The 13908-nt window shown below is 47.8% G+C and overlaps 1 protein-coding gene across 1 annotated transcript; it reads right to left on the minus strand.

The window, feature by feature from the left end:
- Nucleotides 1-2735: 2735 nt before the first annotated feature.
- On the minus strand, nucleotides 2736-11916 carry SOX9 (SRY-box transcription factor 9). Its single transcript, XM_069199829.1, has 3 exons — nucleotides 10586-11916; nucleotides 7207-7460; nucleotides 2736-5435 (listed from the first exon to the last, which is right to left on the minus strand). The coding sequence occupies exons 1-3, from the start codon at nucleotides 11017-11019 to the stop codon at nucleotides 4684-4686; spliced, it is 1440 nt and encodes a 479-aa protein (XP_069055930.1). The 5' UTR covers nucleotides 11020-11916; the 3' UTR covers nucleotides 2736-4683.
- Between the last annotated feature and the right edge of the window lie 1992 nt (nucleotides 11917-13908).

A 13908-nucleotide genomic window follows, 5' to 3' on the forward strand; every position in this document is an offset into this window, starting at 1 on the left:
CAGTCTTTCTACCTTCCACCCCGGGAGGCAGCTCGGGGCAATTACCCCATCTACTTCACCGTGGAGGCAGAAAGCCCATTAGATACCAGGGATTACTTTTAGCAGGGCTGGGGGCTGCCCAGGATGACCATGCTCCCACCCTCTCCAAAATGGGGAAGCAGTCTTTCTGCTCCACTGCAGACTAAAGCATCTCATCCCAATGGCAAGCAAGAGGATATGTGATTCTTTTGGGTATTGTTTTTACAAGTGAGCCAGAAGAGTTTGGCTAACTCCCATTATCATCCCACTTGTAATGGTGAAAAGCTGCACTTTTTGGGCTTGGGTAGTCTGTCACCTGGAAAGCCTTACCAGCCCCAGACAGTTCTGAAAACTAGACATCTGGGGTAGTCCAGGGTGGTGTGCTTCGCATCCATCTCACACCATTTTCTTACCCACAATGCCCTGCAAACCTCAAATGTTGACTAAAACCACAAATTGTTTCTCACGTTTTTGTAATGGAAACTTAATGGAAACTTACGGAATCCACAGGAATTCACAAACATTCCTATCACTCAGCATTGCCTCACTTGTGCCGATAAAAATGCTGTGCCAGCAATAATGTGTTTTTTTAGTCAAAGTTTGAGGTTTGCAAGTGATTCTGGGTAAAACAACCTGGTGAGTGTCACACAAGTCATCCCATCCTGGATTGCCTTAGGTGTCTAGTTTTCAAAAATGTAAAGCTTTGCTAGGTTTCCCTATGTGCCACTTAAGGTAGGGCCCAAAAACCACAGCTACTCACTTTGCAAAAAAAAGGTCAGTTTTGCGTCAGAAAAATTGATGTATTCATGTTGCATTTCCTGTCATAGGCACTAAGCCTACACACACAAGGGAGGTACCATTTTTATTGAGAGAGTTGGGGGAACACAGAATAAGTAGAACAAGTGTTACTAGCAATTGCATTTCTCTGCATGTGCACCTTCCAAACGTAAGACAATGTGTAAGAAAGAAGTAATTTTGAGAAACTCGCATGCTAGTATGGGTACCCAGACGTTCAGAGATGTGCAACTACCCCTTGCTTCTAAACTCCACATATTGTTCCCATTTCAGAAATACATAGGTTTCCTTGATAACCAGTTTTCATTATTTATATTTTACAGTATGAATTGCTCTATAACGGTACACAATGAAAAACTATGGCAAGGTGCAGTTCAATTATTGGCTGTGGGTACCTTGAGTTCAAAGAAAACCCACAAACCCTATATTTCCCCACAACCAGAAATATCTAGCAGATTAAATGGTATATAGCATTTGAGAAGCTGCCATCCTGATGAGAAGTTACAAATGAAAATGTAACAAATGCCTGTTTTTTCCTACTAATTTTCAATATTTATTTCAATACTTGGTATCTTTGTGAAAGCTTTGAAGGATCTACACAAATGACCCCTTGCTGAATTCAGAAGTCTGTCTAGTTTCAGGAAATGTATAGCTTTCCAGGATCTAGCATAGGTTTCACATCCATTTCCACCACTAACTGGAAGGAGATTAAAGCATAAGAAATAGGAAAAATGGGCTATCTCCAAGTAAAATGCCAAAACTGTGTTAGAAGTTTTGTTTTCCTAAATGAAGTCTGCCTGTTCCAGAAAGCTGAGAAGATGGTGACTTTAGCATCACAAATCTTTCATTGATGCCAATTGCAGGATAAAAAACCGACACTTTCTTCTGCAGCACTTCTTTTTGCATTTTCCCCTGAAAAACCCAAAATGTAGCCATATTTTGGGTAATTTCTCAGACCCCTGCAGCGGAATTCATGAACCCTGGGTACCTTTAGAATTCCAAGTACGTTGGGAAAAAGGGACACAAATTGGTGTGGATAACTTATGTGGACAAAATGTTATGGAGGCCTAAGTGTGAACTACTCCAAATAGTAAAAAAAAAAAAAAGGCTTGGGGGGGGGGGGGGGAGTGGCAGTGGTGGTAGGGGGGCTAGCAGCGAAATGATTAAAGCGTCTTAGATAACTAGACACTTTTTCTATGGCAACAGCAGGGATGAGAGGAAGGCAGTCATAAACCTACATGGAATTGTACCTCCTGTTTGAAATTGCATTAATAACCAGGCCCAATAGCATTGCCAATGCTTAACATTTTTTACTAAACATGTACGGGCACGAAAATTGACATGTCAAACTTCTCTGTATGGAAAGTTCAGCTGACACTCAAAAAGAAAATCGCTGCTGTGACTTTGTAATACAGACACATTTGTACAATTCCAGGCGTTCCTTTCTATATATACTTTGTTTCGTTGTGTTAATTTCCTTTTAATTTGCTTATTTCTCTTGAAGGCACAGTACTGGTGCGTAGCTCAGGTTATTTTAAGATGTGTCTTTGCGGAGAAAGTCATAAAAACAGCCTGACTTCATTACTAAAACAATTAAAACGGGCTTACAGTGCCTCGGTGTGGGTCCACCCTGAGGGGCCGTCAGCTTATATGTGATTGTAATTGTAATCGTATTTATATAGCGCTTACTACCCGTGACGAGGCGTCGAAGCGCTTTTCGATGAGTAGCACGCTACTCCGGTACCCAACAAGAATTAGTGATGGATTAGTATAATTTAAATAAGGAGTACAGTTTTAGTATTATTATGAGTTAAATGTTGTTTAGGAAACCTTCGGGAAAAATGAACTTACAGCTAATAATCAAAGGAAACATTTCACCAACTCAAATGCTGCAGCTTTCATTCAAAGATCAAACGTGTGCCTTTTTATTTTGATACAATTTATATTTATTGCAAAACATTAATACACAAAAGGGGGTACTTTCACAAAAAGAACTTTTTTGTAAAAAAAACCTCACCTACAGAGGAGAAATATGGTTTCAAAGTAAAACATTTTTAAGTTAAAGAAATACGTTAAAATAAAAGAAAAGGGCACTTTAACTTAGAAATGAAAAATGACACAATAAAAGAGTGCTTTGAATTTCAATTTTACCGACCACCTACCACTGTTAAAACAAGTGTGCATTTTCTTAAAGAAAAATATATGTTGATCTCTTTTAAAACAGTTATTGAAATGCTCAGCTACAGGGATGTAAGTCTAGCAAAGCATCTGCATTTAAAAAAAATAACATTTTCATTTCGTTTTCTTTTGCATGGGCATTACAGCATATTGCTTAGGAGGAACTGGGATGGAAACGGTGTTCTGTGGAGATGCTGGATTGATGAAAGAGTTGAGAAGCAGAAGCACTACAGTGGGATGTGTTGCATAGGTTCAAAATCCACCCATCAAAAATACACAACTTTTTTCAACAGAAGAGGAACATGTTTGTAGAAACAAGAAGGGAGCAGGCTCAAACAAAACAAACAAATGAAACATGTAAGAAGAATAGAGATAAATAAAAAACAATTTAGAAGTGAAGTCATAATTTAACAGTAAACAAGAGTACCCTCTGGCAACATGTCAATATCTAAAGACGCGTTTTTTTAGCAATTTTCCAGAAAAAAAAACGTTTTACAGATATGGTTTAGTACAAAATAAATAATGTACATGTGGTGAATATCTTAAGGGTGTGCAGAGATTTCTCACTGGGAGGTGGGTGTTGACAGTATAAGGACACTTGCCGCATCTGTTGTGCACATGGTTCCCACACAGGGTGGTGGGGCTGGTGATTCACGAGTCTGTGCCAAATCTCCAGATGGTAGATTTGGCCTATGCAGGTTTGGCCATCCCCAGCCTAGATACGCCCAGTGAACACCCTTCAGTACCAAAGTTTCAAAGGTCACTTATGTATTATATAAAGCACTCCTTTCCCCCATAAGGCTACTGGTGTTTAGAGAATTTTTTTTTAGAAAAAATATTTCTAAAGCTATTTTACTTCCTGACTTTACTATGACAGAGTTGGCCAGAAACCAACAAGTTACATCCAAATGTTCTTTCCGAAGGCAATATCTCATTCAGCATCACACATGCAAAATGAACAATAGCTAAACAAAATAAAGGTTAGCTTTTTCAGGTAATGGAAAGAGAGTTGTACAAAAATATCTTCGATTGCAAGAAAGCTGGGTATACAGCACCAGGAGGAAATAGTGTATTGGAAGGAGAGCATTAAGAGCATTATAAAAGCATTTCCCAAAAATAATGTAGAACTCGTCACAAAAAAGTGATGAAACATACACAGTATATACTACAATGTGTGGATTTAATTCTGCACACAAAGGCCGGTTAAGCAGAAGCAGGCATGTTTCTGAGGCTGCCAGTGGGACGGATTCAGAGGTAAAGCCTGTCCCTTTTCTCCTGCAGCAGCTTGACTTTTGTCTGCAGAATTACACCCATGGGATTCAATTGGAAAATATTCCTCACAGAGGATTTTCTCTTTTGATTTCCTTAGTTGTTGTTATATAAAAATAATTACAAAAAAGTTCTATAAGGCCAACAAAACGCTTGAAAATGAGCTAGTTATCCTAACTCTTTATTTTCTTCCGTTCCAGTCCTGTTGTGACCAAAGATCACAGTTCACTTCCGAGATGACCCCTGGAATGTACCAAGTCCACCTGATCCAGAGGGGGCAACAATCCCCTTCGAATGTTCGTCTGACCACTCTTCTGAGCCCAAGCTGTAGTGCAGAGGACAAGTTCTTGGACCTTCCAACATGGTTCTCAACCACGATGGCCCCTTCCATGTCTCATAAGTCTTGGGAGCAGCTTAAGGCATCTAAGGCCGGGTGAGCTGTGTATAGACTGGCTGCTCCCAGTGCTGGGGGCTGTGGGTCTGTGGAATGGAGGGAACCCCTGTTGTGTCAGCAATAGGGGTATACATGGGGCGCTGAGTGGGGTTCATGTAGGAGAAAGTGGAGTAGAGGTTGGAGCTCTGGCCAGCAGCGTGGCTGTAGTAGGTGTTAGAGCTCTGGTGGTCGGTGTAGTCATACTGCGCACGTGTAATAGTAGGGTAGGTAGAGTTGTAGTGCTGCAGGTTGAACGGGCTGTAGCTCAGCTGCTGGGGGGAGTGCTGCTGCTGCTCGCTGTAGTGTGTGGGGCTAAGTTGTTCGGTCTTGATGTGTGTCCTCTGCTGCGCCTGGCTCTGCTCGCTGCCCAGTGTGGTCAACGTGTGCTGCTGTTGCTGTTTGGCCAGCCAGGCATGGGCTGGAGCCCCAGGTTGGGGAGCTGCAGTGTTGCCAGCCCCGTAGCTGTTGGTATAGGTACCTGGTCCAGCCTGCCCATGGGTTGTGGGCACACCAGGGTGGCTGTTGGGCGGAAGGTATTGATCAAACTCCTGGATGTCGATGGGAGTAAAGTTAGAGATGACGTCACTGCTCAGCACCGAGATGTCCACATCCCCGAAGTCAATGTGGGGAGGCTGTCTCCCTTCCTCCTGGAGAGGGCGTCCTTCCCGCTTCAGGTCAGGTTTCCCTGGCTGAACGTCGGTTTTTGGGGTAGTTGGAGGTGTGGGTGGACCCTGGGACTGGCCTAAAGTGAAACAACAACAAAAACAAATAATTAGCATGACAACTAATTTCTATAATACAGTCATTTACAGAAGTAAAGATGAGAAGTAAGTGTTATTATTTTTGCTACTTTAAGAAAATGATCTCAGCTCCCAATAAACAGGTAGGCTCATTTGTGAACCGCTTCATAATAAATCTTAATTTGTATTGTCTTCTGCACTGCACGGAGGTCGCATTTAGCCACTGAAGGTCAGGCGAAGGGAGAGCACAGGAGGAAGGACGAACTAAAGGCGTGGAGGGAAGGTGGGGAGGAGTGCGGAGGTTATAGGTGCACAGGGAGGGAGATGCACGCAAAAGTGTGGGAGGAGGGGCGCAGGGAGGACAGAAGTAAAGATAAAACGAGAAGTAAGAGGGTGAGTCGGGAGTGGTGAGGAATTAAGAATGTGGAGGGGAGGCGGAGGGGGCTTAGAGGGGCGTAGAGAAGGGGGTGCAAGCAAAGGGGTTTTAGAGGGAGACTGGGGGGGTGGCTGTAAAGATGGGTCAAGAGAGGAGGATACGAGGAGTGACAGGTTTGATGGGAGAGGAGGTATAAAAAGGGTCAGTCAGGAGCCAATAGAAAGCGACGGGGAGGTGGGGAGGGGAGTTGAATGCACAAGCAGAGGGTGGAAGTAAAGGGAGCCCCGGATGAGGGAAGGGTGTGGATAGTGAAGATGGGGCGAGAAGAAGGGTGCGACCTGAGGGATCAAAGTAATGACGGGTTGGGAGGAAAGAGGGGTGCACGGGGGGGGGGGGAAGAGGATAGCAAAACCTGTCAGCTGCCTAAGGCCAGTAGAGATTTAAGTACACTTCTTTCGGGCGTTTCCGATTGTTTTTGCCTCCCACACCTATACCACACAGTCTCTGTAAGGGATACAAGCAATTAAGTCTTTGGAAAACAGGTGAGCTCCCTAATATTGATGAGAAAGGCACTAAAATGGCTAGAGAAACAATAATTGCGCGAGGTAAAATATGAGCAAACCACGGTCTGCCAACGAGGCGCTATCAAACCGCGGCAGTAAAGCGGCACATTCTCATAGATGTAAGTCAAGCTCTCTGATGTACAGGTGTCCACGTGGACAGGTAATAACTGGCTCGATGGGTAACAAGTTGGAGTCCTATTTCGACACAGGGGATTGAAGGGTGTGCGAGAAGTCCGGCTCCCAGGGCCCCTCAAAAGTCAAAGATCCCCAGCCGTTCTCCACTCCTACGTCAATGAGCTTTAGTTCTGATTTAAAAAAAAAACATACCCAAAGCAGTTTCGGCCTGTGATGATTTGAGATGAGTTTGTAATAGTGTGAAAAAGGCTGGGAAACTTTCGGGAAATGTTAAGACTTTTGCAGAAGTAACGTTAAGATTTGGACCACTCTATAATAAAGCTGAGAGATTAGATAAACGGCTGGAAATTGGGGACAACGGTAAAAAATGTGTTAAGAACGACGGTGAATGCCGATCAGCATGTAAATGCAGCCATCCGTGCGGGTTTCGTTTTATTTTGATGTTTAAAACACTTTTGCAAGCAGTGATGTGTAAGACGAAATGGGGACATATTCAGAAAAGGCAAATAATATTGGTAAGTGCCCTTTAAAATACGATGGAAGACTAAAAACACCTAGGAACTGAAAGAGTGTGAGACGTTTTGGGGGGAAGCGTCTAGATGGCTATGTCTAGGATTGTAAATGACTCTGAAGTTTGGGGGATGCTCTAAGGGAACAAACAAGGGACGTGAACATATATGAAGCAGCCCTCTTTCTTACCAGAGTGCTCTCCGGGCGAGTGCACCTCGCTCATGCCGGAAGATGAGTGCGGTGAGTCGGCCTGCAGCGCCTTGAAGATGGCGTTGGGAGAGATGTGCGTTTGCTCGGAGCCCTCCTCCGTCTCCGCCTGGCCGTTCTTCACAGACTTCCGCCTGCGGGGCTGGTACTTGTAGTCCGGGTGGTCCTTCTTGTGCTGGACACGCAGTCTCTCTGCTTCCTCCACAAAGGGGCGCTTCTCGCCCTCATTCAGCAGCCTGGAGGAAAACACAAGAAAAGCGGACCGGTTAGCTCACCGCTGGTGGGCGCTACAGCATGCAGAGGCACTGTCAGTGGTACGAGCGCGTTAAGGACACCCTAGCTAGCAAAGGCAGACCTTAGACCAGGCTTCTTCTTCACTGCCGGCGTGCCCATTAGTTACCCAGACATTGCATGTCGTTCTCTGGCTTCCCGAAACAGCCTCGTCGACATGCAGCGCTGCGCGGCTGACGTACATTAATAAACAATAAAAAGGGCAACTTTTGAAGGCTGTTTTTTCCCCCCAGTATTTGTTACTCTACTGCACTCGAACCCAAATACTCCCTAATTCCTGCAACACCCACATGGTTGCGCATCGACTTCATTTTAGTATTTCTATTTCAGATTGCACGGGAAGATTTTTGCACGGATGTAGTGAACACGTTTAATGAATAAAGAACGCCTCCGCCGCTTTCTAGTCCAGCTGGGGGGCGGGGGCATCCATAACAATGTCGTAAAAGTACCTACGGGGAGGCCATTTGAGTCGCATGTGCGTGGCTGGCCGCGGGAGGTGTAATTGCGAAACACTGTGATTGATTTCCTCACGCCCTGGGGACCCTCCTCGCACACAAGTCTGCGGTCTTCGCGCGGAGTCCTTTATTATGAATAAGAAGCGCAGACTGCGACCTCCGCCCTCACCCTCCTGCACACTGCGCATGCCTGGCTATGGCTGTACATGTCTGCGTTTACGGTGCCGCTCTACACGTGTATATGTCGGGCAGTCCCTAAAGTATAAAAAGTATACCTCGACAAGAGGCACTGCTGGCCCAAACACAACCACACTCAACTCCCAACACTCCGCCCTAAAGTGTAAGCACGTCTAGTCCTGAAGTGAAGTCAAGCCGGCTCTCGGCTGACGAGCCATGGGGCGCTTTATCCCGGGGGTACTGCAGGAGCTGGCAAACACACACCCATAGCTGACACACAGGCACGCACACGCGTGACTAATACATGTATAGCTGACACACACGTGTGTCTGAGACCCACAAAAAGGACTAACCCACAGACTCACATGCTTGACTGGCACACGTATGGCTCACACACAGATGCATGGCTGACACACACACACAAGACGCGCGAGGCTTGTGTGCAGTAGCAGCACACATATTACACATACATACGAAGTTTGCAGAGACAGATCGGAGCAGAGAGGGAGGATTGGTCCAATGACGTTAAAATATATTTGCACAGAGCTGGGTGCACTGCACGTGTTCCATAACGCACGTCCCAAATAGGTGTTTGCAGAGATCCGCAAAGGACTTCAGCGCAGACAACATAAGTGTGGTGACCGCGCTAATTGATTTGCATTGCAATGCCTGCATGTGGCTTTTATTGTGCTGGCTACGCAAGTATTTCTCTCTCACGCTGGCGCGTTTACATACAAACGGGTTTGCACTCGAAACACACGTGAGGAGCGCACAAATCTGAGCCCTGTGGCAGCAGTTTTGTGTCAGGGTCCTGGTGGCTGCATTCTAACGTCAACAGCGCGGAAGGAGTTCCATGTCTACCACGTGACGTTCACCCTGGGGGAGAGAGGCCGCCTCTCATCGGCCCGACACATCCCGCCAACTAAAAGGCACAGCTAGACTCCATAGGGTACTTCCTCCTCTGCTTCTTCGGCGCAATCACGGGCTAGCCTGACAGCGGCGTGGGGGTGGGGCGGGGAGGTGTCTCTTGTGCAGAAGTAGCGCTTTAGCGCGTCGTTGCACAGTGCCCATGTGGCACAACAGCGCCATCACTGTGACCTAAATAGAGTCGTTTGAACTAAGCCTCGAACCGATGGAGGCAGCCCAGAAAGCGAGGTTTTATTTCGCCCTTTGCAACAATATACCTGCCTTTTATTGAGCCCATAAACCACAGGGTGTTATTCCAACCCCTCCTCCCCCAACACACAGACTCACACAGAGACACCCATACACTGAAACAGATGCAACCACCGACCAGTCCTCCACGAGATGGGCCTGGCAGCGAGGGTGAGTGTCGCCGTTCACCTAGCCCCAGTAGATGCTTTCTGAAAACCAGACAACCTTCCCATACAATGCAATCCCTGCTACCAACAGGGGTTAAGCGACGTTACTTTTCCACAAGTAAAAATGCAAACATAGTGACGCCCTCCGTTCACAAGTCAAAGCTCCTTAGAATGATGGGACAGCCCGTTTGCAAGTCCCTACACATATCGCTCCTTCGGTATGCATTTGTAGCCGACAGAAGTTGGATTTTGTTTTTGTGGGGCGGAATGTTACTGCCCCCCTGCTCTGCCAGGTGATACCCGGACACCCTTGATAATTAAGATATACCTATCTGTTTTCATGCACCTTGCTCAAAACTCACTAACCAACGGGGACATATATCGTGTCCCCTTATACCAAAAGCACCTTATGCCAATGAGTAAATTTGCCAATTCACCCATGCATACTGGCCATGATAACCTACACCATTCAGTCGCTTGGGCAGAAGTAGTATAACTGCGCCACGCCCCTTGGCAAGCAGTTACTCATAACCAACCATACATTAAAACCTTTGACCCACGGCGATAGCCATTGGAAACCAGCAATGCATAATAATCTAAGCCTCTTGGCCAGCGATAAGCACCCAGGTCCCCTTCATCCTAGCGCCTATTCCTTGTGCATTACCCGCTCAGCGCCAAGCCAGCAGTACATAGGGCACCGAGGCCATTAACTATGCCCCCCAGCATCCCGCACCTCTCACCCGTGCGCCTACCAAGGTCAACCCCTTGCCCACCCTTGAGACTATCCAATGCTGCACAAGTACAGTCTATGCATTACTTCCCCGTGGCCCGGACAAACAGCAAAGTGAGGCCGATCCTTTTCTGTCCTTTCTGACAAGCCCTAGGACAGAGTCAACGCTCCCACAGTCTGCTAAAGCATCACAAACACTTCGGAAAGCATCTCTGGGATTTGATGTACTCAGCCCTGCAATGCAAGCTCTTAACGAGCCTTTGGCTCTATCCACAGCGCCCAGAAGCCGCTCGCGCACAGAAGCTCCGCGAGCGCCCACCAGCCCCGACAGCGGAAGCGCTCCCATAGGAGTGGATGACCAGCAAACAGGCCGCTCGCGCTCTCACCTCCAGAGCTTGCCCAGTGTCTTGCTGAGCTCGGCGTTGTGCAGGTGCGGGTACTGGTCGGCCAGCTTCCTTCGCGCCGCCTGCGCCCACACCATGAAGGCGTTCATGGGCCGCTTGACGTGCGGCTTGTTCTTGCTGGAGCCGTTCACCCGCACGGGCATGGGCACCAGGGTCCAGTCGTAGCCCTTCAGCACCTGGCTGACCGCCTCGCGGATGCAGACGGGGAACTTGTCTTCCTCGTTCTCCTTCTTCAGCTCCTGCAGCTCGCCCTTCGGGAAGCCGTTCTCCATGGGCCGGGTGTTCTCGGCGTCCGAGCTGGAGCCCGAGGGGCAGGGCGAGCCCACCGAGTCCTCGGACATGGAGGGGCTGGGGGCTCCAGACAGGCACTTCTCCTGCTCCTCGGTCATCTTCATGAAGGGGTCGAGCAGATTCATGCGAGGGGTGGGGTGGGGATAAAAGAAATGTGCCCAGGAACAGGGGCAAGAAGCGTCTATAGGGCGGTTGGGCGCTGCTCAACTCTGCACAGCTTCTGCAAGTGACAGTCTCTGGAGAGGGGCTGCACAGACATGCAGATGCAATGTCTGGCAGCGAAGATTCGGGTGCAAAACACAGGTGCGCTCAGGAACCAAAAGAAGAGGTTGACTTTGCCCCAATTATGTATAGCGAGGGAGCAGTCAAACTCAGTAAAAGGTCTTCGCCCAACAGTCTTTGCAGAGAGCGGGTGCAAGGGCGTGCAGAGAGCGCAATATCGGCATGGAGACGCAAACAAGAGCGCGCCGCTGGCACCCTCTTTTATCTAAACTCTGGAAAGGGCCAGTTGATGTCAGTTCTGCAACTGCTGAGGACAGAAATTCCTGGCTGTGCTTCCCGCTCCTCCGGCTCTCCTAAGAAGTTCTGCTCCGCAGCTCTCCCTCTGCAGCCAGCGCTGGCTTCTTATATCAAGTCTCCAAAATGAGCACTCGCCAATCGGGGGCTAGGCCAGGAAGGCTGGCACGCCGCTCATTGGCGCGTCCGCTTTCCTTTGGCTAGATGAGGAGGTGTCGTAGGAGGAGGGCTGGGGCTCTGTGAGCAGAGGTTGGATTGGAGGAGGGCCGAGGGAAGGTGGGGTGGTGGGAGGCCCGGGATCCCTGGAGTGCGGCAGAGGTGGGGTGATGTGAGAGCTGGGGGGCAGTGAACCCGGCTCCTTCAGCTGAAGAGGCCCTGCTTCTGTGGACAGAGGTGCCCGCCTGCTAGGGTGGCCTGTCCGGGCAGCAGCGCTCCTGTGGATCGAGGGGGCCAGGGCTCCGGTAGCTTCTCGTGCGCGGGGACAGGCTCTGCACACGACACTCCCACCACTTGTTTACTGACTGCTCCGAGGAGTTGTCCTCGGCTTTATACTGGCCTCGCAAATGCTGCGCCTGCCGCAGCTGCGCAAAGGGTTATAGATGTGTGATATGTTCTTTAACATCTAACCTGTTTACGTTTGTGAGTGGCGCAGATGATAATTTTAATGCGATGTCTTACTTCTAATGTAAAACGCTCTATCACAGGCCGGTAATTTCAACGATGTATAAAGCCGCATAGATAAATACATAAATCCATTTGGTGTGGAGATAATGAGAGGGATACGAGCGCAGAACAATAGGTCGGGGAAGGAGGGGGCAGAAATACATAAAACACTCATGGAGACAGAGGCAAAACTCTATCAGGTATGATCTAGGATATCCACCGATGTTGGCTAACCTATACAATGTCGAGGTAACAAGGTACGCTTAAGGCTAAGCGACAGGAGTTGTAGGAGGAAGAGAAATTGTGAAATGAAAGGTCTTGAAATAGAAGGGCTTTCAGTGCGGGTTTACAGAACGCAGATCCTGCCTTTGGCCGAAATAAAGTCTTCTTATATCAGCATACAAAGTAACTAATGCGCCCTTTTGTTTGAACAGGTCGCGATTTAGGTTGCGAAATCCCAAGCGCGCGGGATGTTTGTCTGCCGTGCCCTATTGCCAACCACCCAGGAAGGAGGCTGCAGGTCTCTGACGCTGCCGGGTAATGCTGTGCCTCTGGCGATGAGCTCCTGCACCCAGTGGCTGGTTATTGACCACCCCACCCACCTACCACGCTGTGTAATGAGGTGGGGAAAGGTGCGCGTGTCTCCGGGCATGTCATACACGCGGCTCTTTCGAGGCCCGTCCGATGTGTCTGGAGCAGTTTACCCCCCGCGTGACACTGACAGCAGGGGGCGTGTTTCCAGCGGTGCCGTGAATAGAAGACATTCTTTTGCGCGATGCCCTGACTGTCAGGTATTTTGAATTAAAGCGACACTTCCCGATTAGGAACAGAAGTAGGGCTTGCAGATCCTGCAGGGACAACATGTGGGACTCGTTGACAACCTCCCCCACCCCCAGATGCACTTGCTGCCAGAACGCAGCGCGCGCTCCTCTGGATATCTCGACTTCAGTTGTTGACTTACTAAGTTAACACAAGGCATTCCTGCTGGCTGAGCACATTAAATACAGATACTCATCACAGCCCAGGCATCAACCTTTGTGACCATACCTATAATTTTAATACCTACCTACCATACCTATAATTTTAATCTCTTTTTGTTTGTAAATTCAGATTTGCTTCCAGTCTTGGGGCTTTCTGGTGCTGTGAGTAACGAGTGTTGACGTTATTCATCCTTTATGCTATTCAATATATCATCTTCTGAAGGATGAGAGGCGGGCCCATCCGTCTTCGAGTGAAATCATGAGCGTTGTGTATCATTACTCAATCCTTCGCAGAGACCTAATATCTTTTTAAGTACCTATCTCAAATCATGTCATCTTATATTGGCATTATGAGTCCGGGTCAGTAGTTGGAACCCGCACAAATTCTGATATGAGAGGAATTCGGTGGAGGCGACAAGCTGTGCGCACAAGTACACGCACATAGACCACAGGAAAACGTCAAACCGCTCAGTTTACATATAAAATCCGGGACAGATCGCTTTACGGGTGACCTATTGGGAGCGAGAATGCGCGTTTCTCTAATTTTTAAATCCTAAAATGTAGACTAGTCTTTCCGAACGACTTTTTCAAAAAGTGTTAAGAAACGTTCACCCGGTTAGCAAAGATACCACGTTTCGTTGCGTCCTACCTCTCTAGGTCTCTAGGCTTGTGGTATTCACGACACTTCTAAGACATATTTGACTATTGATCATGTTGCGAGTCATAATCCTCAAATACAGGGATTTACTAGAGATCAGCTAATTTACAAACCAGCTAACTAGTGTGCTGTGCACCAAATCAAATAAACGTCGGGCAATACCGCCGCTTATCCAGAGAGGGCGCTAAAAGACTAAC

Source organism: Pleurodeles waltl, chromosome 7 (genome assembly GCF_031143425.1).
Source record: "Pleurodeles waltl isolate 20211129_DDA chromosome 7, aPleWal1.hap1.20221129, whole genome shotgun sequence".
Classification (NCBI taxonomy): Eukaryota; Metazoa; Chordata; class Amphibia; order Caudata; family Salamandridae; genus Pleurodeles; species Pleurodeles waltl.

What these genes read in the sequence shown, in the direction of transcription:
- SOX9 (XM_069199829.1), bottom strand. Translation starts at nt 11,019, where the DNA reads ATGAATCTGCTCGACCCCTTCATGAAGATGACCGAGGAGCAGGAGAAG. An exon ending in ACACTGGGCAAGCTCTGGAG is followed by an intron (nt 7,461 to 10,585) that starts GTGAGAGCGCGA and finishes GTTTTCCTCCAG; the next exon opens with GCTGCTGAATGAGGGCGAGA. An exon ending in CTCGCCCGGAGAGCACTCTG is followed by an intron (nt 5,436 to 7,206) that starts GTAAGAAAGAGG and finishes GTTTCACTTTAG; the next exon opens with GCCAGTCCCAGGGTCCACCC.